This window comes from Cyprinodon tularosa, unplaced genomic scaffold (genome assembly GCF_016077235.1).
Source record: "Cyprinodon tularosa strain WSP-4 unplaced genomic scaffold, ASM1607723v1 ctg4, whole genome shotgun sequence".
Taxonomy (NCBI): domain Eukaryota; kingdom Metazoa; phylum Chordata; class Actinopteri; order Cyprinodontiformes; family Cyprinodontidae; genus Cyprinodon; species Cyprinodon tularosa.
Genome location: NW_024039118.1, coordinates 660,251 through 685,379, shown reverse-complemented (window position 1 = coordinate 685,379; position 25,129 = coordinate 660,251). Strand labels below are relative to the sequence as shown.

General features: G+C 35.7%; 1 protein-coding gene across 3 annotated transcripts in view; it reads left to right on the top strand.

Annotated features, from left to right (window-relative positions):
- The window catches only part of pou6f2 (POU class 6 homeobox 2), a 118,202-nt gene extending 105,787 nt beyond the window's left edge, over positions 1-12,415 (top strand). For all 3 annotated transcript variants that reach the window (XM_038297900.1, XM_038297898.1, XM_038297899.1), the window contains 2 exons: positions 4,908-5,076; positions 11,698-12,415. In XM_038297900.1, the coding sequence (XP_038153828.1) occupies positions 4,908-5,076; positions 11,698-12,205 (677 nt within the window). In that variant the 3' untranslated portion in view covers positions 12,206-12,415. The remainder of the gene's footprint in view (positions 1-4,907; positions 5,077-11,697) is intronic.
- The last annotated feature ends 12,714 nt before the right edge of the window (positions 12,416-25,129 follow it).

Below are 25,129 nucleotides of genomic sequence, written 5' to 3'. Positions count from 1 at the left end.
AATAGTGTGGATAGTTATTATTGTTAGAAGATTTCCTAATAACTCTATTTAAAATGTTCCATGTTTCCTTAATGTTGTTTTTATTACTCTCCAGTAATTTATGATAATGGTCCTTTTTACATGTTTTTATAATATTAGTTAACTTATTTTTATATTTCTTATATTTGTTTTCTAATTCTAACGTTCTATATTTTAAAAATTCTCTATAAAGTTTGTTTTTCTTTTTACATGCCTTTTGTATTCCTTTTGTGATCCACTGTTCATTTTTTTGATTACTTTTCCTTTTATATTGTTTGATTGGGCAATGCTTGTTATATAGTATTTTAAATGTTTTTAAAAATTCTTCATATGCTGAATTCACGTCATTCATTCTATATATTAATCTCCAATCGTAGGCCAACAACTCAGCTTCTAGAGCTTTTAATGTCTCTTCAGACGTAACCCGTCTGTAATACATCTCTATTTTTTGATCGTCTGTTATGCCCTTGAAGTCGTAGACTATGAACACTGGTAAGTGATCAGTAATATCATTCATTAATATTCCACTAGTTAAATTATTTTCCAGCACATTTGTGAAAATATTATCAATTAAGGTAGCACAATGCGATGTTATGCGACTGGGTCTGGTGATTTTAGGATACAGACTTAGGCTGAGCATGGTGTTAATAAATTCTTCAGTCATTCTATGTTTATTTGGATTAAGAAGGTCAATGTTGAAATCCCCACAAAAAAATATTATTTTTTGATTAATTGTTATAAATTTTTCTTCTATCCAGTTGTTGAGTACTTCTATGTTTGATCCAGGGGCTCTATAAATGCAACTCACCAAGATATTTTTCTTTTTTTCCACTAATATTTCTATAGTCACACATTCAAACATGTTGTCCATGACAGTTGACATTGTTTCGATCAACTTATAATTAAACTTCTTATCAACATATAAAGCTACTCCCCCTCCATTTTTGTTTTCCCTGTTCTTACAAACCATTTCATAACCATTGATTTCAAAGTCTATGCCCTTATCACTATTTAACCAAGTTTCTGATAAGGCAATAACATTGAAGGTCTGTGAAAGTTGTTGGATGTATTGTTTGATGTTGTCAAAATTTGCATAAAGGCTTCTGCTGTTAAAGTGAATTATTGACAGCTTTTGTTCCGTTTTAATCTTATTGTTGAACTGATCATCGCTGTAATAGTGACAACTATCATTGATGACATTATAGAAATTATTATTAGGATCAATGTCATTTTCAATATCTTGCTGATGATAGTTTCTGTGTTGGAATACGGATAGCTCTATATCCTCATAGGCTGCGATCTGTTGCATGTTTCTCTTTCAGTAGTGAATGTCAGCTATGTCTGGCTGTCTGTCATAGCTATGTGTCCAAGGAACAAGAAATCAGGCTTTAGCTGCACAAACAGAATCCTATTATTACTCTATTGATCTTTTTAACTGGATTCATAGACAGTAAGCAAAAATAGAAATTCTTTCATTAAAAATTAGAAAATCTGATATGGTTTAAAAAAATGTGGTCAACCAATTTTTGATATGAGAATGATTTATCATCCTTGATTTTTTTATCAATTACAGAGTTTTATATCAGCGTGTTTCAGCGTGCTCATAACTTTTACAAAACGTAATTCAACGTATGCCAGCGTTTTTGCCATATTTTTCGTACTTAAGGCATACGCTGGTCTAAATCGTCAAGGTGTTACTGGGGCTTTAGATAGACTCACATCACCATTACAAATGGAAAATCTGAAAAGCAGAGAATAAGAGCTATGCCACTCTGCTCTGATGAAGCCATATGTCCCAACCATAAACCACAGTACTGCAAAGTGAGTATAGGGTCAGACAAGAGGTTTTCTATGTTTATGAGCGCACTAATACTAGGAGAATCTAACTTTTAGGCAAGTTAAAATGTCCCACTCTCCTAAATGAACAATAGATGGCAGCAATGACTATAGCGCTTCCTTTAAGATGGTCATACTTTCTGGTTTGAATTTTAGTAAGGTGTTTTTTGTTTTGTTTTTTTGGTGTTTTTTTATGTGCTTCACTTGCTTTACTACTTTTTGAAAAAAAAAAAAAAACTATCTCTGACTTTAAATTTCAACATCATAGTTATATAATTTTTATACCTCTGAATCGTGATTTAAAATTGCTATCACAATAATAATGTACATTGACAGGACTTCAGATTTACAACTATAAAAAAATATTTTCAAATAAAAAAAAGAACACCTATGACCATAAGATAAAAGCTTAATACTGAAAAATTTTGTGAACATATTTACTAAGCATTTTTAAGTACGGAAAATAATAATAAAACTCATTTTTGTTAAAGAGAGATAGTGACCTTAATCTAAAATATATATATTTAAAACAAAACATTCTAACAATGATAATAATGATAATCCTGGTCAACCTTTGAGATCTTTGGAGGTAATCTAACTTTGCAGGCTCTCTTTGTGGACAGCCTTTGACTGATTGCTTTATTTTTTCCTGTTGACTGTCATTTCTGTGGTTTATTAAACTACCCAAAGTGGCGTTTGTTATGTATGATGAACATAAGTTTCATTCTCCGAGTGCGTTGGCCTTTGGCAGGGCCTTATAAATCACTGTGGCTCAGCCTGTCAGCAGGCAGCCCCTGCCTTTAAAAACTCAGTTTTATTCAGATAAATGTTATTTGTCAGAGTCGATTCTCCTAAACTCCATGTAAACTCATTTCAAAGGCTGCCATAGTTTCCCTGAATTTAATAAAAAACAAACCAAGTCGCCATTGATCAACTTGTTGTGGACATTGTGTTTAGCTTATGTTTACCGGTACCCTGAAAAACATCTTATAAACCATTCTGGTCCAGACTTTGCAGTAAATAGGATTAACGCTTTATGCTGAGTATGAGCCGCATCACTTCTTCTCAATATCATTTACAGCAAACATGTGCACGTAAAATCCTCTTGCTGTCGGTGTTAGAGAAAATGAAATGTCATCATGTTTGCTTCCAACAAACATTCCAGAAATGAAGTGAAAAGCAGAGCATGTTTGCTAACAATCAGGTGAGGAAAGATTAGATCATAAACAAGACACCAACACTTTTATTTTTATCCTTTCTTAGTCCGGAAAAACTTCTAGTTGCTCCTGCTTTAAAAAAACAACAAAAAAATAATTTTGATACCCATATATAACTGTGCTTTCCTGCAGATTTAACTTTTCTGTGTGGACTAAAGCTGAAACCGAAGCATTTCAGCTTGGCTCTAGTTAGGCTTTGTCTCAAAAATGCTGAATATCCATTTAACAATATAAAAGTGAGCTCTAACAATGCATGCACTGTTTATTTATTGTTTTGGGGTTTTTTTCAGGCTTGGCCTGAGTATTATTTTGTCAATGAAAAAATAAATAAAAACTATCGCAATACTAATCTTAAATTTGTATTCCTGAATCTTTGTCAGAGGGTTTATTTATCCCACATCCCACCAGCCATTAAACATCAGATAACCATCCATTACTCTTACACCTTAAGCAGTATGTTAATATAATGTGTGTTTGCAATACTTAGTTTACAGCAACAAAATATTAAAACGTTTATCTTTTAAAACACTGTAAATGCAATAAGCAGTATACTACATTTTTTAAGCAATAGCTGGGATTTGGTTGGAGAAGTCTCCTTTTATATTTGCTCATTTAAAAGAAATGTTTTTTTTTTGTTTTATGTTTTTGTAAGTACATAATTACCAAAGTATTTTCACTCAAGATTTAATATAATATGCATTTAATTTCGCCCCATCTACTCTTTCTCCTAGCCTCTGTCCTGTTTTTTGTTTTTTTTGTAACATTAACTTCTAAACCTTTCATGCACTATTTATTGAAGCCTTAATGAAAGATTCATCAATGCAGTATAAATGAGCCGGGTTCAAATTTTAAGTCGTGTTTGAGCCGTGACCTAATATCTGCCAAATAACGGGGATCCAGAGGCTGGACCGGTATAGAACGGCTTCCATTAGTCTTTCAATCTACTAAGTAAATAGCCTCCTCTGGGAATGATGAAGAAATGCTCATCACAGTGGAGATGATGGAACCCAAAGAAGCAGTGAGTGCTCCGAGTCTGCAGTCCCCTCATCCTTGCGGCGTTCACACGTCTGGAGCTGCATCGCATATGCTGCACGTCACTTATGAGGCACAACGAGATGGCAGCCTCATAGATTTTTGCTTAAATACGCTTGGAGGAGTCCTTTAATAATTCATTGATAATGACCAGGATGAATTATTCAGAAGCACAAACTTTGCTTTGGTAAGCAGGATGCCAGGGCACCTGACATTGATGTACAATGTTGGATCACTTTTTATTAGCGGGGAAATTATTTAAAAACCCTTCAACGAAAGTTTACAGCCCTGCTTTTCTTTCATTGCTGTATTTTTTTTTCTTTTTTGGTAAAAACTAGCATTTGTTTGAGCTGCTTTGACCTTTCTTAACTAAAGGTCATCCTGAAGTAATAACATCTTTTCTTTTTCTTTAATGTTCATCTTAGTGTTACCTTTAGACTAGACATGTATTCATACAGATGTCTATAGCTGTGCACATTCTTTCTAATAAAAGAAGCCCTGTTTTTTTTCTCTATACTCAGCTATACTGTAAAATAGAAGATTTACACTTAAAAGGCTGTGCTATGAAAGCCCATATTCACACCTTACATAAATTCATTTTTCAAAACATCTCTCAGACATGTGAGGTTTACAACAAAGAGAAATAACAAGTTCTGACCCAGAACAGGACTATTTCTTAAGGTTGTTTAGAGCCCATCATGGTCTCACATGGCTGCCCGTTCACCTCATTCACTTTTGAAAAATAAGCTAAGCGAAGGAGGAGCAAAGGGCTAATAAAATGAGACGCGTGTGTTTGTGTTGCAGACCCACAGACTGCCCCCAGTGAGGTGGACGGGGTCAACCTGGAGGAGATCCGCGAGTTTGCCAAAGCATTCAAGATCCGCCGGCTGTCCCTGGGCTTGACGCAAACCCAGGTGGGCCAGGCGCTCAGCGCGGCGGAGGGCCCTGCATACAGCCAGTCCGCCATATGCAGGTAAGACAGAAAAATTAACAGGAGAAATTCAGATTTTATTTCTTCTTCTTTTTCTGTCCTGATTCTGTCAAATGAAGGTAGATGTAGCAGAGCAGCATCAGTGAGCTGTCAGGTGCCTTCGCCTCTTTAATCCATCGTGAAAGAAGACATCATTAAGATATTAAACACATAATTGACCCACATGGCTTTACTCACCCACCCTGCTCTGCGTTCCCACCCACTGACAGCCTGGTGTTACTTATGCAAAATACATACACAAGTATTACCAGAAGCACTTAAAGCATTTAATAATTACTAAGGACATCGCTGTTTCCACTGCCTGAACATGAAAGAGCTTGACGGCAACTATCTGTTAATAAGATTCCCATATTTTACTGCTTCTGTGAGTACAGTTTAGCTGTAAACGGGGCATTATATATTCATGAGGCAATGATAAAATCTGTGTTTCATTCGTCCTGTTTTTCTGCTTCACTAACGTTTTGCATCAAGAAGCTAAATAAGCCACATTTTCCTGTCAGGTCAGAAAAATTGGGCCACATGGCTTCAAAAACTGCAAGAATTAAATAGAAAAGTTATTTTCTTTACAGACCATAAAGACGGTTTTAGAGTTTGCAACAGAAGCATGTGTAAAGTGCTGTTTGGCATCAGTAATTTTCACTCCCCATGTGTTTTTAATGTGCTTTGCAGATAACCTGTACTGTTTAGGTGACGCAGCACCGACACGCAGCTTTAAAACTTTCATCACATCAACATCAAACAGCCGATAAAATGTGAAACAGTGCATCAGGCCCGGGCTAATGTTTAAAGATGGAAGAAAAAAAAAATCACACATGAAATATTTACAGCCAGACATAATTCAAATATTTATAACATACATTAAAATCCATTAGCTTCAAAAATAAACACTGTGCTGGCTGTTATGCATGCCTTTAAGACAACTTTTTCATTGTTTGTAAGACATTAGACATGACATGCTGATGTTTTAAGAAGAAGCAGGGGGAAGTTCACGTGCTTTAGTTTAGTTAACATCAACATAGACATGAAGTTTGAAGATAGGGACATCACTTTAGCTCTGGGGCTCCGGCCCTGAACCCAGACATCCAACAGACACTGACAGATGCTTCTATCTTGTCTGCTTTCATTGCTCACCATGTTCCCAGGCTCTTTATTAGTGTTTCTAAACAGGCACAGGCATTACACAAGGGTATGCTCCAACTAGTGTTGTCCTCCTTTTAGTCAGCAAAAGGCTGGCAAATAAGAATGGTTTGGTTTGATGATATAAGACATTTACTGTGTTTTATGAAAACAAATATCTTCTATCTTTTATTATAGGTCTAAACAAAATCTATATTCCTCTTCATTTTGAACTTTTAACATCCAACTTTGTTTTACGATATGACATGCAAAAGATCAACCTATTGCAACCAGTTAGATTGTTTTTAAACAAAGTTCATATCTATGCGTAAAACTCATGAAATAAAGAAAACTAGAATAAAAAAAAACATTTTTGTTAAATAAAATGGTTATAAAAACTAGACCTTGAAAAATATGAAATCCACCTGAACCTGTAATAAGTTTACAGAATCAATTAAAACCAAATGAACTTTAAGAGCGAATGTGCTTAGTTTTTGTCTCTTTATCGTAATGTATTAATAGGAAGTCTAGTTTCCAGGTATTGTTATTGCTGTTTTTCGCTGTACCACATCATGCGAACAGATGTCAGGCCACACGGGTTGCTGCAGCGGTCTGTCCTTACCTGAGATTTTATTCTTTTTTTTTTTCTTTGTCTAAAGAGTAAAACTGAAACTAAGCATAAATAAATAAAAACTACACTAAACTAGCTAACAACTACTAAATATTAAAACTAAAACAGAATTTAAAACCAGTAGTTAAAAGTAAATAAAAATAAAATCAAATTTCAAATTTAGTTCAACCTTTGTTCCAAAAATGTCATCAAGGAAAAAACCTTAGTTAAAAAAAAAAATTTTCTAATCTTTTTAGGATTAGCTGAGGTCTAACCCAGGAATCCAGCCAGTTTAACTAAGGTTTATAATTCTGCCAAGATGAGTAGTCATCAAATACCCAGATAGAACTATAGCAGGACTTTGTTGGAGGCTGCAAAATGATGACAAATATGTTCCACCTCCTCTGGTATATTTATTAAGATACACACAACCATTTTGGTTTTGCTCCCATTTTCTGTGTAATGAATTCAAAGATCTAAAACTTTTTCCACAAAAATTTCCCTCAAATATTGTTGACAAACCAGCCTAAATCTGTGATAGTGAGCACTTCTCCTTTGCTGAGATAATCCATCCCACCTCACAGGTGTGCTATATCAAGATGCTGATCAGACATGATGATTAGTGCAAAGGTGTGTCTTTTTATCAGACTGACAACAATAAAAGGCCCCTGTGAAAGGTGCAGTTTTTTATGGGGGGCGGGGGGGTTGGGGACTCAGAAAACCAGTCAGTATCTGGTGTGATCACTATTTGCCTCGTGCAATGCAACACATCTTCACATAAAGCTGATCAGGTTGTTAATTGTGATCTTTGGAATGATGGTCCACTCCTCTTCAATGGCTGTGGGAAGTTGCTGGATATTGGCAGGATTGGTACATGCTGTCATTCATCTCATGAAAAATGGGAGCAAAACCAAAAGTGTTGCTTTTATTTTTGTTGCTTGTGTTAGCAATGGGAGGTAGTGCATTTAAAGTTGTAGGGGGACATGCACATTGATGAAACATATAAAAAAAATTATATAGAAATCATAATAAGATTAAACACAAAAAGAATTGTGATCTAAAAGCCTTATGGAACAAAAAAAGTTTCAATAGATTTTTTTTATTCTAATTTCAAGAAGTTGCAGAGGTTTGCTATCTCCCAGCTTAGAAGCCACAGACTGAAATGTCCTGTCCTCCTAGGTTTTGGCCTTGTGTTTGTTTAGCTGTTAAATGACATAAGTAGACAGGAGCCTTGTCATTTAGAGCCCTGTAGGTGAGAGTGAGAATTAGATTGAAGTGATAACAGACAATTTACTTGATTTAGTCACATTTATTTCTAAAGGAAATAATGAAAAGCCTAAGATAAATGTGCCGTTCCTGGCAACGCTGTGTGTATGCAAACCTTAGACAAGAACTCTCTGAATTACAATAAAAAATAAAAACAAAAAGGAGGAGAAAGGTATGAGAAATCAGATCCAGTCAGCTCACAGTATCACAGTTAGCTTTGGAGATGCTGTAATAAAGAAATAATATAATCCAGTGATCCTAATGCATTTATTTAAACAAGATTTCAAGTAGTCTATTTTTATATTTTCAATATTTGAATCAACAATCAAATTTTAAAAGGTTGTCTCGCACTTAAAACATTTTTGTCCACAAACGTTTTTCTATTTGATCATGATGAAAACTCACACCTTAACAGACCTTCCACATACTGATTTTATGTGAACCTATAACTTCAACACTGAAGTTAACACTCCGTACTGACGCCTAAAAGGTTCAAACATGTTATGTCCAATTTCTGTAAAACATGAAGGAACATTCTAGAAATTTTAAATAAAAATGTACCTGCAACCCAGACCTCCACTGCCGGGATGCAGCTCAGATAAATAGTTTTTTTTTCAGTGTTACTGATTACATGAAAAGCAGAGAAAGGTGCATCTGAGTCTGTGGTCAAAATACAATGTTTTTTACGGCATTTTAGGTTCTAAAAAAAGCTTTTTTAAAGCTGGTTTTCTTGAAGCCAAGAAAATTAATTTTAGCCATTCAATCAAAATAGCATTGATTCATAAAAATCTTCTAAATGAAAAATTGTATATGACTATTAAGAGAATTATTCTTATTTAGTCTTTTCTGTCTGTGCTTTAGATATGATATGATATATTTTTATCCTGATGACCAAACATCCAGCAGCTCATATAGTATTACTCCATCCTAAGAGTCCCACCCCCAGCACCCCTCCCATCCAGATGCACCGGAGGAGGGACCCCGCACCCCGGCTGAGCCGCTCTCAATTCATTTTAGTATCTGCGGTTTCTGTTGATCCATGAAATGTCCTGTCTCCAGCGGCTCTTCATATTTACTAATGTATTCCCTCAGTATGGAGCCCTCCTCTTTCCACTGTTTAGGATGGAAGGATGGGGTTATAAATAATACGTCCTGTCGACGAGGTGTAGAAACAGAGGAAGTTCATGCATGCATGGGCATCTCGCCCTCAGCTCACCTCACCATTAAAGAAGGCTTTTATTACTGTGTGTTTCTTCTGAGCTCAGTGTGGCTTTAAGCTTTTTCTTTAAGAGCCACTTTACTAAAGCATTTCAATAGCAGTCTGGAGAAGTTATTTCATAAAACCAAAACCATACAATTATCAACTAACCTTCTTTTATTGGGCTAATTCCTAGTAAACTTCATGAATTAATCTTTTCTGCTGAAAAGATTTCCCAGTAACTGCAGCATCCCTGATTCTGTATCCACATAATTCTGAGGAAGGTTCCTCTGGTTTTAAATTCTGAATTATAAAGAAGATGTATTAATTTATAATTTTAATAAAAAGCCTACAACACCTTACAAAGGATCTTATACTAATTTCTACCTTTTCTTATTTGAAGCTGAAAAATAATTGGTTTCGTAGTTTTAAACAAAAAAAAGAGATTAACTTTTACTTATTATTTATTGTTATATGAATGATAAGAACTGTGATTTATTGTGATGTTCATAAATCACAAAACAGTCTGGCTATCCATGATAATGTATCTATTTTATTCCATTTCTGGTTCCATGAGAAAATTGTATTTGTTTTTTCAAATTATAATAAATTTGCTCCTATTGTGCATTCCAGTGCAGCTGCACTGTTTCATGTGCTGAAGTAGACTGTTTAAAAAGTGCAATCAGTTTTAATTACCTTTCATCCTCAGTTTCCCCACTGTAACAATAAATAGCCCCTTTAATACCAGACTATATCATGTGAAAATGTAAGGTTCAAATAGTCTATCCCCAGAGTGTACAGTGAAACATGGCCGAGGCAGCATCATGCTGTGGGAATCCAGGTTTTCTAACAAGTGAAGCTCTTTAGAGAACTGCCTCTAAACTCTTGCAAATCCTATTTTCTAACCATCTTCTCTGTCCCTGCTAAATAATGGCGCTCCCACATCATGAACCTGCCAACACCTTGTTTCATCATGCATGCCACACTTGCCAGATTTCTATTTGGCTTAAAAGTGGCAAAAGTTTCAAAAGGGTTTAGGATGAGCAAAAAATAAATAAAAATGCAAGTATAATCACTGTAGAAAAGTTGTTTGACAAAATGTTCATATACTGTAATTCATATAACTTTCATATATAATAATAAGTCATTGTCACTTAGGGTCCCTGACTAAATCCTTGACCCCACAATGATGGGGGGGGCAATGACAAGCTGGGATGGACTTACTGCAGAGGAAAGTTATTTTAGTAATGCACTGTTGCAATAACAAATGAAGGTTATTCTTTGAATTCAGCTCCGTCTGACATTCATTTTTAATTAGCCAGTTTGTTTAATATCTAGGTATAATTAAAAAAATACCAAACAGTTACTCTTTTTCAGCCTTTCCATAATGATACATAAACTCAGTTAAAACGTGTTCCTCCAAATAATCACAATAGAAGCATTACAAATATGAGAGAAATTACTTTTTTTTTAAAAGGCACCTGACAGTTGCTGAACTTCCTAATTACAGGCAGTGAATTGATACTAATATCACTCCACTGGCAGTCTGTGAATGTGTTCTCAATGAATTTGATGTTTAAACTATGTATAAAATCTCTATCTTAATTCTAAATGTATTTTTGTAAATGAATGATGGTGGCATATCTGACTGCATGCAGAAGATATGTTGGTTCTTATCTGGGGATAAGAATGGTTATATACTCACTAATGTCTAAGAATAGTCTGTAAAATGATTAGAATTTTTTGGCATGCTTTTTGTGATTTAGCTTCATGTGATTTTTTTTACCATCTGCAGTATCTCCTTGTTCCACTATTGCCAGTTTGGGACAGAGAAGCTGTAGCCAGAGAGTAAAGCAAAGTTGTAGCAGGGGCACCTCCAGCTGGTGTTTCCAGAAGCAACATGCAGATTAACACCTAGATGTTTGTCTCACAGGGTTCCTGCGCAATCTGGGATTTACTGGATGTTATTTCCAGGTCAAAATATGTATGGATAAATTAAGATTGGATATAGAACAGTATTTATAGTCTTTTCTTATTCCTTTATATTATTATTTAACATCTATTCTTTATCCAACTGTCCATTCTTTTGTTCGTCCATCATTCTGTGCGTCAACCAATCCGTCTATTCATCCATTCTTTTTTTATTCTCTTCCCCATCCTTCCTTCCAGTCTGTTGTTTCCTTCATTTTCCATATTGGTGAACATTTTGTTTGAATTTAAACAATTATGTAAAAAGGACTGAAAACTCTTTTAAATGTTGTGTGTGGAAAAGAGTGTAATGTCTATAAAAATGCATAGGAACCCTGGTTTCAGTCCCTGTGGCATTCTGGTTGAGGAGACTAAAAAACAGGCGACTTATCCCTTCTTCTGGCAGGGCACCTGAGTAAGATTCTTTTTTCTCAATTCTCCCCAGACACACCATCCTGAGAAGCCACTTTTTCCTACCACAGGAAGCCCAAGAGAACACTATAGGTAGCAGTCTGACAGGCAAACTGAACCCTGGCCTTTTATATCCTGCCAGGTTTGAGAAGTTGGACATCACCCCTAAAAGCGCCCAGAAGATTAAGCCTGTTCTGGAGCGTTGGATGGCCGAGGCTGAAGCCCGCCACCGTTCCGGAATGCAGAACCTGACTGAGTTTATTGGGAGTGAGCCTTCGAAAAAACGCAAGAGGCGGACCTCTTTCACACCGCAGGCACTGGAGATCCTCAACAGCCACTTTGAGAAGAACACGCACCCCTCCGGACAGGAAATGACGGAGATAGCTGAGAAACTGAATTATGACAGGGAGGTGGTCCGCGTGTGGTTCTGCAACAAGAGGCAAGCCCTGAAAAACACAATAAAGCGCTTGAAACAGCCCGAGCTCGGCATGGCCGCGCCTATGGACCCTCTCACCGACTCTCTAGAGGACCTCCCCAAGTGAACGAGCGCAAAAGTGTCAGCCATTACAAACGGAAGCAAAGAAAAAGAAAGCAGATGAAGACTGGAAAACCGAGTCAGCGGGATAGAGAAAAACTTTGTGTTGTCATTGTGATCACCACAGTTCTGTAAATGACCTCTGCAAAAAACCAAAAAAAAAAAAAACACGAAAAAGAGATTAATATGTGAGAATTATGTAAAAAGAAAAACATAATGGCGTGCTGATTTAAAGAGATATAGATCCAGAACTGTCTCCCTAATTCTGGTTCTCCTGCGAAGAGGAATTTAGTAAAGAGAAACCAAATCCAAACACTATCTACCAAAGTCTGTTACATCTAACTGCTAAAACTAATTTTGTAATGTAAATGTGCTCTAAATTTTTACATTTGTACTGGCAAAATCTAAGCTATACGTGTGTGTGAGTACACCTTTTATCCTCGTCTCTTACTTTTTTCTTCGTTCTTTGAATGTAAATATAGAAAAAGAAAAAAAAGATAAAAAAAATGTCTTCAGATTAAATCACTGATACATTTTTGGCGGAAAAAAAAGAACCTTTGCTGTTGCATTATAATGTTGTTTGCCTCCAGTTGTGTTTCATCTGTAAATATTTTCAGTCACAATGTAACTTTGTACAACTTTTACAGGTATTTATTAATTATCGGATGAGATTGTTGGTGAAAAAAAGGGAGAGGAAACGGGGGACTTTTAAATATGATGGTGGTGAAAATAATGAGGGGTTTTAGTCTCAAGTTGTACTGCAGCTTCGTTTCTGTTGTCAAAGCCTGATAGCCAAAGAACACACAAACTTCAGCTCAAGGACTGGGGGAGATCTTTTCTTTCTGTTTTCTTTATATTCACATGGTTTTCTGCCTCCTTTTTATAAAGTGTTTTACTGTGTGTTGGAAAAAAAAATCATGTCAAACAGCTTCAACTGTGCTTTTTTTTTTTTTTACAACAGCTTGTAAAGAAATGTTTCTTTTACGTAGATTTGCCTCTGCATGCTTTAACCAGACCACAGATTTCACATCATGAAATTAACATATTCATCTGTATTTTTCATGAAAATGAACATTTTAATATTACCCTAACTTTGTCTAGATGTGTGATTAGGAGATTAACCACCGAGCTTATTGTTTGCAGGTTTTTTTTTACTTGAATATCTCACAAAAACTGCTTTTCTTCAAGGAGCCGTTTTTGTTCTTTCATAGTTTGAATTTCTTTTAGCTGAGTGAAGGTCACTTCTGTTAAGCAAAGCTTTATTTCTATGTGTTAGAACATTTGTTATTTAACACTTACAAGGTTCTAGTTTTATAATTTCTCTTATTTATTGTGTTCAGAAGCAGAATTATTTAAACCCCTGTATATCATTCAGTTTCTGCACCTTGCAAAGGTCTTACAGCCCCCAACCTTTTTTCACGTTTTCATATGAAAGCCTCTGAATTAGCTTTATTTTAAGTCCATAATTTTGTCATAGACCAACACAAAGCAGTGCAGAGGGAAAATGGTTCATGTTTTTTATTTTCTTATTTTAACCAATAAATATCTGTAAAGGGTGTCCAACATATGCTTCAGCTTAAAGATAAAAAAAAAAAATGTTGAATCATTGTTTCTTTGCAGTAAAAGCCTCAAGTATGTAGGTCTCTACCAGTTTTATTCATGTACATATTTCCTTGTTTTTCCTGCTCATCATCGCAAACCGGCTCAGACTCGTTCTGATAGGATGGTGCGGATCTGTTTACATCAGCTATCCGAAACTCTTAATTAGATCTACGTCAAGGTCATGATTCTGCATTATTTCATCCTCTTAAAAAAAAAGCAGTTCATCATGTTTTACAAATACTGTTTAATACAGTACTATTTAAAAAGTCCCTTATTGTCCCACAGCGGGGAAATTCAGATATGCCAGTGGTGAAACAAATGGGCGGTGAAAGCAAACAGGTACAAATAAGACTGCAAAATATGAAAAGAAGGAAAAGAAAATAGAAAATGAAGGGAAGAAAATAAAGAATTTCTCATTCCTCTAGTCAAATAAAAATGTTATGAGAAAAAGACCCCACGTTCTTATTAGTACAGTAAAAAAAAAAAGTTTTTCTGCCTATTATATATTATAAAATGTATTTATTCCTTTGCAGAAATTGCATATAAATTCCTGTTCATATCAAAAAACTTCTTATTTCTAAGACATTGCAGGCCTAAATCATTAGGAGCTGCTTTGAGGAACCTGGAGGGACAAATGATGTCTCTGAGCTGCATCTTGCAGCATTTTAACACATGAATATGCTTCAAAATAAACCGCTGCAGTGTAACTCTGCCTCTATGTTCAGGTTCAGTCTCCTGCAAGAAAATGAGGCTATAGCGCAGGCTCTTATCCTCTTCAGCTTCTATTTCCTTTTATCCAATATCCTTTCAACCGTGACCAGCTTCTACATCTCTGGTGAAGATTAGCAACCCCACATGATGATGCTGCCACCAACTCCTTTAATGGTGGGTTTATTGTGGGACTTTAGTTTTAAGTCAGACAGTTGAACTTTTTTACCTTATGAGAAAAGCAACTTTAAATCATTGTGAATACATCTGCACAACTGATTTTTTTTTTTTATCATTTTGAAAAAATAGGAATGTGAATTGTCATTTTCCTTCCTCTCCTCAATTGCTTATTGCTTTGAGTTGGTCTATTACATACAATGTCAATAAATGATTTGAAATAATGTGGCTGTGAGTTGACAAAATGAGTAAATGTTAATATTTTTGCAAGGCGCTGTATTTTCTTGCCAGAAATATCACTCTTCCGGGAAACGTCTCGATCCGTCACTCCCTTTTTTCCCTCATAGGAACAGAGAAGAGGTGAATGTTGAGGATAAGTGTCACATGTCAGAGCGAGTGAACTTAATTTGAAGTGAGGCGAAATTTGATGCGATTTATTCAGAATCAAGTGTCGGCTTGATGTACATCCTTCCACGTCGGTTATCTCGGCTGCTTTTGCACCCAGCCTGAAAATTCACTGTATCCCGTAAAATGTCATAGAAAAGTGGTTTGTGTGTTTGTGTTTTAAAACGGCATCCATTTACCTCCACAGATTTGTTCTGCTGCTTTCATTGTAAACAAACAATTTCAGGCAGAAGCTTGAAAAAAAAAACCTGAAAGTCTGCAGAGAAAAAACAAACACTGATCAGCTTTGAGGCTTTAAAACATACAAAAGAAGCTGTAACCAAAATGGAAAGAAACCTAAAAGAAGACACAGAAAGGAGTTATGCCTTCACTCGACTTATTAAAGCTGGACCAAAGCTCTATAGTTATGCACATTGTACAGAGACGTAGATTCAAGATGTTGACAATCTTTAAAAACATGAGCAGAAAGAAGACGAGCAGCAGGAACACAGAGGTTCATACCTCAGTGTTGGAAATCAGATAAATGCAGTTCAAGCAAGCAGCTGCTCTGCACTGTGTCCATGTTCACTGTTAAGGTAGAGGAAAAAGGCTTCTGCTTCCTTTTCTTTGACGCATCACTCTGTTATACTTATCTCTAACTGAGCCACATTGATTTTTATATACAATTCTTAATGATTTTTTTTCTCTGTGTTTAATTATTTACAGCTTGTAGAAAGATGTAGAAGAAGAAAATAACGACAGCTGTGTTGTTCTTTATTTAATTCTAGATCAGCTTTTTTTTTTTTTTTCCTTAATCAGTTTCAAAAACCAACTCAGAAACAAATTTTGTTAGCAGTCAAAGAACTAGAAACCAAAGCTGAAGAGTCTCTGGATGTTGGTTTTCTTTTCTCCCTGTGTGTTGTTTTTTTTTTTTTTTTTTACAGACTGAAAACTGTAATTAATCTATAGAGCAATATCTGTTTTGGTCGGTTTAAGCAGCACTTTCTGTATTTCTTACAAAACAAGAGAAAAGAGGGAAAAACTTATTAAAAAAAAGAAAGCTTCAAGTCTGTCACATTGATTTGTACCATAATTCGTAATAAACAATGTTTGACATGAAAATGACGACAAGAGTTTCTTGTGGAGTCGCTTTTTCTGAGAAGATTCAGCCCTGGAGAATAGAATATATATATATATATATATATATATATATATATATATATATATATATATATATATTTTTTTTTTTTTTTTTTTTTTTTTTTTTTTCTTGAAATTTTAATTGCAGCTGCACAGCATACATTTACCAAAATAAAGGCTGATGATGCAAAGGTGACTTTTACAATTATTATATTTTTATCTTTATGTTTTTATTATGTATGTAAACAATAATGATCAGACATTTTAAATCAGTATCACTGACCTTCAATTGGAAAATAAGTACAATATAATTTGGTCTATCGATATGATTGACTCACTATTATATGATTGTCACACTATTAAAAGAATTCTGTAAATGAATAGTGAATTGGTAACTGGTGAAATGGGGAAGGAGCTAGCTGGGACTGGACTGGGTGGGTTGAAGTACGGATATTTTCAGTTGATAAGTGGAGCTGGCTGTTTAAAGTTCACTCTCAAAAACATTACCTGAAAGTTAGTGATTAAAGTTCTGGATGCACTGTTAAAATGTGATTTTATTTAGCTTGTTTGATTTTTGTAGTTTTATTTGTGCTGTTTGTACAGTTGCAGGCGGCCTGTGGTTGCACTACCTATTAGCTATGCCTCAGAGGAGATTTTTTATTAAATATGGAAACCGTAAATAAACCTTTTTTATATCTAAAGTCAATGAGATGTAATATCAGTATTTTTAAAACTCAACAAAATCCAGCTGAGTTTTCAAGCATGAATCTTTTTTTCACAGCACATTCTTTTTAACATCTCTCAGCCTGATTGAAAAAGGGGAGGATTTTTAGAAAAAACATGAGTGACGGTAACATTTGCGAATTATATATTGATGTTATTCTGAGTGCATAAGAGAGTAAAGACATTGGTGATTTACAAAACCTGCTATTTAATCAGACAATTAAAAACAAATATGTCATATATTCTGTTTTTTTTTTATTAATACCAAAGTTTCTCCTCTAGCTAAGCTTCTTTTTCTAAATGAAGCTGTTCATATTTTAAGAAGAATTAGAGCAGATATCTAAGGAGAGAAAACTAATTAATTTCAAGCAAGTTCAGCATAAAATCATCATTAGATCGAGAGGACATGATATCACTGCCTGCTTTCTTTTCCTCATGACATCACTCAGTATGAGGAGTTATTTATGCTGATTTTCTTTATTACCACACTACAACTAATTTCTATTCACCCCTTTTTAATGTAAACACCCCTATATAAATCTGTTGTAACCAGTTTCCTTTAAAGAGCAAATAATTTGTAAACATTTAAACTCATTATAAATAAAACTGCACTATAAAGAACCAACTAAAAAAATCCAATACCAAGACATGGTAATTACATCTCTGGAGGAGCTGCAGGGATCAAAGGCTCAGGTGAGAGAATTTATTTCTATGTTTGTTTTGATACAACAGGCCATAAGAAATGTTTATCAATTTACAAAGATTTCCCAGAGGAATTTAAACAGAGTACAGGTTTTTATAACAAAACTCTATACAACTTTCTCCGTAATGAAAGTGAAACAGACGTAAATTTCTGTGCTGCTTCAATGTGCAAAGGAAGGTTGTTCTGCTTTTTTTTTGGTTCAACTGCCTGAAAAAGCCACCAAATAAAATAATAATTTTAAACACACCGTTCATATTGTGTAGACTGCAGGTGGCAGCATGATGCTGCCATCTTCAGCATGGTCAGAGTTGAGAAGGAGATGGGAAGTTACAGGTCTGGAGGAAAACCTCTACAGGCTGCCAAGCATATGAGACACGGCTGGAGGTTCAGCTTTAAGCATTATTATAAATATAAAGGAGAGATAAAATCAAATGATTTAGATTATTGTTAACATGTAGGACAAACAGAATCAACTAGTAAGGGCCTCAAAAATTAGATTTGTTTTTTTTTCTAAATAAACAATACAATTATTGTGAATGTATTATTTTTTTACAATTAATAAACTAATTTGTTGAGCTTTTTTTTTAAATTGCTTTGCATTCAGTTCAGAAGACAGAAAACATTGCTGACTAAAAAAATGTAAACATTTTTACATGTTTAATCAACAGAAATAATGACTTTCCACCTTCCAGATTTTGGTGGTTTATTGTTTTTCCTGTTGTCTTACTCTTTATTCTTTTGTTTGCTTGTTTTTTTTTTTTTTAGTTTATTTGCAGCTATAATAATATGGGAAACTGTCATTCATCTTTGAAAAATGCATGAGTAATTTGGTTTTTAAGTTTTATTCATGTTACTTAATGTTAGTGGAAAGTCATAATATGTTTTTAAAATGCAGATTGTGTTGGAACCAGGATTTAAATTGCCCAGTCAAATTTACGACAAAAATCACATTTAGAATCTTGGGCAAGAATTGACAAATAATGTTTAAACAGGGAGAGCATAGAAGAACGCTGTTGGGACTATATATATCCTTCATAATGAGCTTGTGGATGGTGGCTGGGGGTGCAGGAGGTCCAGGTTTCTCCCCAATCTTGGATACGTGGAAAACAGTGGATGGATGAACCTCTTCAAACTGCAGCGTTACTCATGTTATCAAACGAGAAAAACTCCTCGCTTCACTTACTTACCTTCTGCTAAGAAAAAACTTTTTACGGCTTAATTGTTTTTTTTTCTGGAACAACAGATGTAGGACTCATTCTTGCATCTGAAGCTATTCTAATAGGCTTTTTTTTTTAAGTAGTGCTCTACTTCTATAGAGATTTCATTGGGTCATTAGAAAAGAATACATGTCAGGTTTGCTGCTCATCAAAGCTTCATGTGTTTGTTTCACCCAGTAACAACAAGACAAGTGTATAGAAGAAGCTATATATAAATAAACAAGGAGAAAGCCTTTTGAAACTAAACTCAAAAGTTTGATGCAGCTTCCCTGTCCATGATGCCTTTGAAAAATGGGCAGGCTGCTGAGAAGAAAAAGGTAAATAAATAAATAATAATAATAAAAAGCACAGAGAACATAAATTATTAATATTAGACTGAAAACTGATGTTGGAGATGCTTTCTCGTCTTCCTCTCAGCGCTCCCCCTGCTTTGTTTCAAAACTCTGGATGTATTTTTGGGCAGACGGCTGAGATATTCCTTTGTTTTCCATCCTCACTACTCTCATTGTCTCTCCCATTAACAATGTAATTGTGCAGATGCTGCTCCTGAGCCATATCTACTGTCTGAAAGTGTTTCTGATGCTGAGGAAAGTTTACTCTCCATCAGCACAACGGAGCACCCAAATGAAGAAGAGCGGCTCGGATGAGAAGAGGTGCTTCGGTGTAAAAGCTTGGGGGACTTTTATCAGTCGTCATTCCACTAAAAAAAAAAATCTCACTGGAAAGTTGTGCACAATTTAAAGTTTATAAGCAATGAATCCAAAAAGTTGAATCATGTGGACGTCTTTTCATGGATGCTCCTCAAATCTTTACTCATGTAAGGTCTCAGAACTCGGGACATCTTAAACACCTAAAGTATTTTTTTATTTTTTTTATTCATGAAAGGAATTTCTTCTCCTGCCAAGAATTTTCTCAAATTAAAGTATTTCAACGACTGAAATGATCAAAATCTGCAGAGTGAACTGCACCTATCGATCACCGCATCCCAAGGTGGAATGCTTCTTTCAGATTGGCAGATAAAAAGTAAATGGAGTTAAAATTACAAAGTTTCTGCGTCTTTGTTTCTTCCTTTTTTTACACCTCAGGCTTTGATGATTGGAATGACACAAATGGAGATGCTAAAAAAATAAATAAATAACTGCTGGACTAAGAAAAAGAATGTGAGTAAACAAAAATAATTAAAACAATTATAACAAAGTTTAAGAAAGAGAAAAGCTCAAAATCTTTCTTCAAGTGTATATGTAAAACATAAAAGAAACAAATTACCAATAAAACTTTATTTTGTGAAATAAAGATGAAATTTGAAATTGATGTCAGATTTTTCAGCGTTGTTAAGTGACAGACAAATAAAAATAAATCAACACTAAAGGGAAAGGTGTTCTGGCAGCACGAAAAAAAATATGTTTCATTCCTATATCTTTATTAAATTATAATCTACCTCATTTGATTTTATTCTCAATAACATTTTTTGATTAGAAAAACTAAATAAGTTAGTAACTAACTCAAATGTATTTGTATAGTAGGTTTTCAGACAGGATGCCAGAAAGTGCTCCAGGATATGGTAACAGAATAGAAAAAAACCACAGAATGCAGAACAGAAAAGTGTAAATAGCAGAAAGGAAAAGGCACAGGCAACATCTTCGCTCCTAAAAATTAAAGAATTTGAAATATATATTTTTTTTCTATACTAACCAGAAAAAAAATTAACCAGTTGGAATCAACAGTTGAAACAAATAGAAACACATTAATTCTGCCATAACCTGAGAGAATAAAGGTATTTTTCTATGCAAAAGACAAATAGGATATAGATAGTTCTCACAGAACTAGACAAGTTTCAGATATTCAACTTGTCACTTACTCTCTACATTTGAAATAATACATTTAAAATAACTACCTATGAGACTCTGACATCAGTCAGGAAAGTTTGCAACACTCCTTCCTTGCAGCTTTCAGGTTTCTAACATGAACAGCTTGATTCAAATCACCTCACTTCATCTCTTTGTGACCAAAGCTTGGTGTCTGAGTCGTCCCAGGACTTTCTCTTTTTCTGCTGGTTTTTAGTGGTTTTTGTTTTGGCCAGGTCTCCCTACAAAACATCACACTTCCACCTTCATGCTTCCGAGTTGGAACATTTTTTTTTCTGGTACTGTTTATGCTAAACATGATTATTGTGCCAGTACCTCCCCAAAAGTTGGTAAACATGATTCCGTAAGTCTTACGTTCATTCATCCTAAAGTTTACCTGCTGCAGGCATCATTTTCTATATCAACAGATGGACCTGCTGTAGGTGGGGACACTCAGGTGGTGGCTCATGGACCTACAGTTCCTCAACCCAAACGCTTTCATTAGGTTTTCTTATTTTGCAAAAATGAGCTCAAACATATACTAATAATAAGGAATAACAGCCAATTCCGATGGCAAAATCAATATTTAATGCATCCCTAGAAGTACAATTTTAATTCCATCCATCCAGAAAAAAATCAGATATGCTACATTTTAAATACAGTATTGCATATTTTTTTCTTGTAAAATTTCTGGTTAACTTGGAGATATATTTTATTGCTTTTTGAATATCCCAGTAAATGTTTGACTTTTAAATCTGCAGCTCTCCCTACTTCTCTCTGTGCTCTGTTTAAAAAGATTTATGAACTTATTTACTAATGTAACGATGCCAGAAACAAAATGTAAAGATATATAGAAGCTGTGCAGTCTGATTCTATCTGCACAATATGAAAACATGTTCATTTTAAACTGTTACTGGGAGTCATGGTCTTCTGAGAAGCCAAGCTTTTTTAACTATAAGAACCAACTGTTTTTTAGGCTTCTTGCATTATAATACTAACTTGTGTAAACGTACAATCTGTTTGCATTTTTAGCTGAAGACGTTCCGCATGTCTAACAAACAGATTTTTTGGTTGCATGGTCTCTAATTTTTTTAACCAACCCGTCTCCTAACTTTTACTTAAACATCAAAGTAGCTGCTGGTTAAAATTCACTGAGTGCTGCTGTGTGTCTCTCCTTCAACAATGTAGCAACTCTCTAAGCAGTGAAATGCAACAGCAAATCAGATTTCTCAAAGCGACATCCTATGAGTTTACACCGAGAGGCGGGACATGGGAGCAGCTGGAAAGAGGAAAAAAAAACAGACTCAAAATGCTCTAAACACAGATTGCTGCACCCAACCTCTGTTACCTTTGTCTAAAGCAAATGAGTGGAAAGGGGAAAAACGCAGATATTATTGATGGGGACTGTCCCCACCAGGATGCCATCTTAGGGATTTAAGCATCTCTCTGTCATCTACCAGGGTTAACTTCCCTGCACTAGCAGACCATCTTTCTGACAGGGGAGCAGATGAGCTGAAATTATAAGTCCTCCTCAAATCCCTTAACAGATACAAAACTTGTTGGGATCTTCCTTTTAAAGCTGTTGTAGAACCATTTTATTACCTGGTCCAAACCCAATATAGGTATTGTTTCTCAGATAGCATGCACGAAGGAAACATGTTTCTTTTGTGCATGCTAGGAACTAAACATGTTTAGGTATTAACAGAATTTATTTCGGTCATGTTTGATATCACCTTCCAAAATGCCCTTACATCTTTGGCCATTTCAGGAAAAACCCCACTGAACATTTTCCTGCAAACTTTCCCTTTTTATCTTAAAGTCAGCCAGCATCTCTCTCCTTTCAAAAGCCTCCAGTCAGCGTTAAGACTTTCCCACACAAAATACAGCATTACTATATAAGATGATGGTGGAGCCTCTCTGGCCACCATATGTCAGCACAAGAATGTCCATTTTGCCGACCCACACAGAAGTGAACAGATATAGAAATGAACAGATGTAACAGTTACTTAAAGGTGTAGTGGAGGATTTTCACCAATTTTTGAAAAGACCCGCCCTCTCCACATGCACAACCCTGCACCCGCTTCAGAGAGGGAACGCCTAATAAACGCGTGCAAGAGCACGAGCGCATGCACAAGCCCATTTCTCCTCGTGCACGCTCTTTTTAAAAGTTGCTGTTTGCATCGCTCATACAAGCTTACTTTTCAACAGATTTGCATTTTTTTCCACAATGTCAGACTCACCACCGGTAATCGAAAATGGGGACGAGCACATAGGACAGCCTTACGTAAACATATCACCAGAATGATTGACAATTAGAAAGACCACTTATTTCGATGATCCACCTGAAGAAAGAACATCCTTCACTTTACCTTTAAAACATAAAATAAAAATAAATCAATCTTCAACAAAGCCATGAGATGCATGTTTTAATGTTATGATGGTTTTCACTCTGAAATGAACAGTGAGGGACGCAGCAAACCAAATGTTGTTGAATTTAACACAGTAAACGGAGCATCCTTATTATCATCTAGCTCAGGGTTCCTAATCCTGTCCTACTTGTTTTAGGTACCTGAGCTGAATGAAAAGGTGATCAACAGGCTTTTGCAGGGTATGATGGCTGCAGAGAAGCTAATGCAATCATTTGAATCAGATTTGCTTGATTACAGACACAACTAAAGAAACTTAAAAAAAAAAAAAAAAAACTTATCTAGACCAGCGATTCCCAAAAATTTCAGCTGGGACCCAAAAAATAACAGTACCACAGACAGTGTTTATTTTTTCTCACTATCCAGTAGTTTAAAATGTTTAAAGTGATTTTAGGAAAGCACAGAAGCCATGATAAGCTGCCCTACGTTTTTCACATGGGTGTTCAACAGTAGAAATAATGCAGCATAAAATACTGGATAAATCTATACAATAAAGTAGAACATAAAGTTTAGTTAGAAAACTCTGTTTCTTGAAAAACCTACACTTTCTATCTTTACTTATCAGAGATCTAAGAGCTACAGCAGTTTGAGGGCTGCGCCAAAGCCTTTGTGATGTATGATGTTTTTGAGGAAGACAGCAGAGCAGTAAAGACAAGTTTTGATCTTTGAATCTTTGTGATATTTTGATTATTTTTTTCTTCTAAAACCGAAGAAGCTAAAAGGAACGGCTAAGCTCACTTTAAGGATTTAAACTCCACTTTTTTTTCTGTCTGTTTTTTTCCTTAAAGACTCCAAACATCTGACTTGTAGAAATGAAACATTCCTGTTCAACCCACAGCCACCTGAAATGGTCCTGGATGGAAAGAGGGTGGAAATATAATGACATGTCGGCGCTCCAAATGGATTATGTTTCAATATCAGCCAGGACACAGAAACAGAAGGGTGGAGGAAGAGAATGCATGTGTTGGATGCAGATGGTTTTAAATTGCTGCCTTTGTTTTCCATCAGGCATGAAGCATTCACTTTCCTTATCTTTCATACAATGTGCGGTGGGCTGATGTTCTGGGTAAATGAACTGTCTGTATATCCTTCATCCTTGGCTCCTCCGCCTTTTTGTTTTCACTTCCTCCGTAGGGTTGAGATGTTGCTACGCTGACTGTGAAGCCCGAGCTGCTCAGGCGTCTCCCCACTTTGCTGCTCTGCACACCCAGATGCCTCTGAGGGTGCAATTACCAATCCTCACATGCAATCGAGGTCAGCCATGCATATGATCCCCTTTGCTTTCACTGTTGTTTCTCTCTCTTTATACCCTTTTTCAGCATTATTAGCAATGACACGCAGTGACGTATTTGTAGGTAGAGGAGTTAATAGCCCGGCTCTTTACAGAGACACCTGTCTGACTTGAGCAGCTGATTGCATCGGTCCATAGTCCATTTAACTTTGTAGCAAGCAGGTCTTTCAATGCACATCTTTAGGGTGTGATGTCTCTGTTTTCTCATGGCCCGCCCAGAAAGATTTTCTAAAAGTAGCACAATAGAATATAGGAGAAGCGGCTCTACAGCTTTCTGCATTTTTTGTGTGTGTGTGTGTGTGTATATTTGTGGCCATGTCTTTAATACCTGGTGGGGACAATTTCCTAGGAATATGCTACATTTTGGGGACTCATAGGTACTTGTGGGGACCAACAACTGGTCCCCATAAGGAAACTTTCTCTTCTTGGGGTGGGGGTTAGGTTTAGGACTAAGGTGTGAATTGAGTTTAGGTTAGGTTTAGGGATAGGTATGTGTCGGTAATGGTTAGGGTTAGGGCAAGGGTCATGGTTAGGCCATATAAATTAGTGGGAAATTAATGGAAGTCAATGGAAGGTCCCCACAAGGATATTGTGAGACAACGTGTGTGTGTGTGTGTGTGTGTGTGTGTGTGTGTGTGTGTGTGTGTGTGTGTGTGTGTGTGTGTGTGTGTGTGTGTGTGTGTGTGTGTGTGTGTGTGTATGTGTGTACCTTCCTC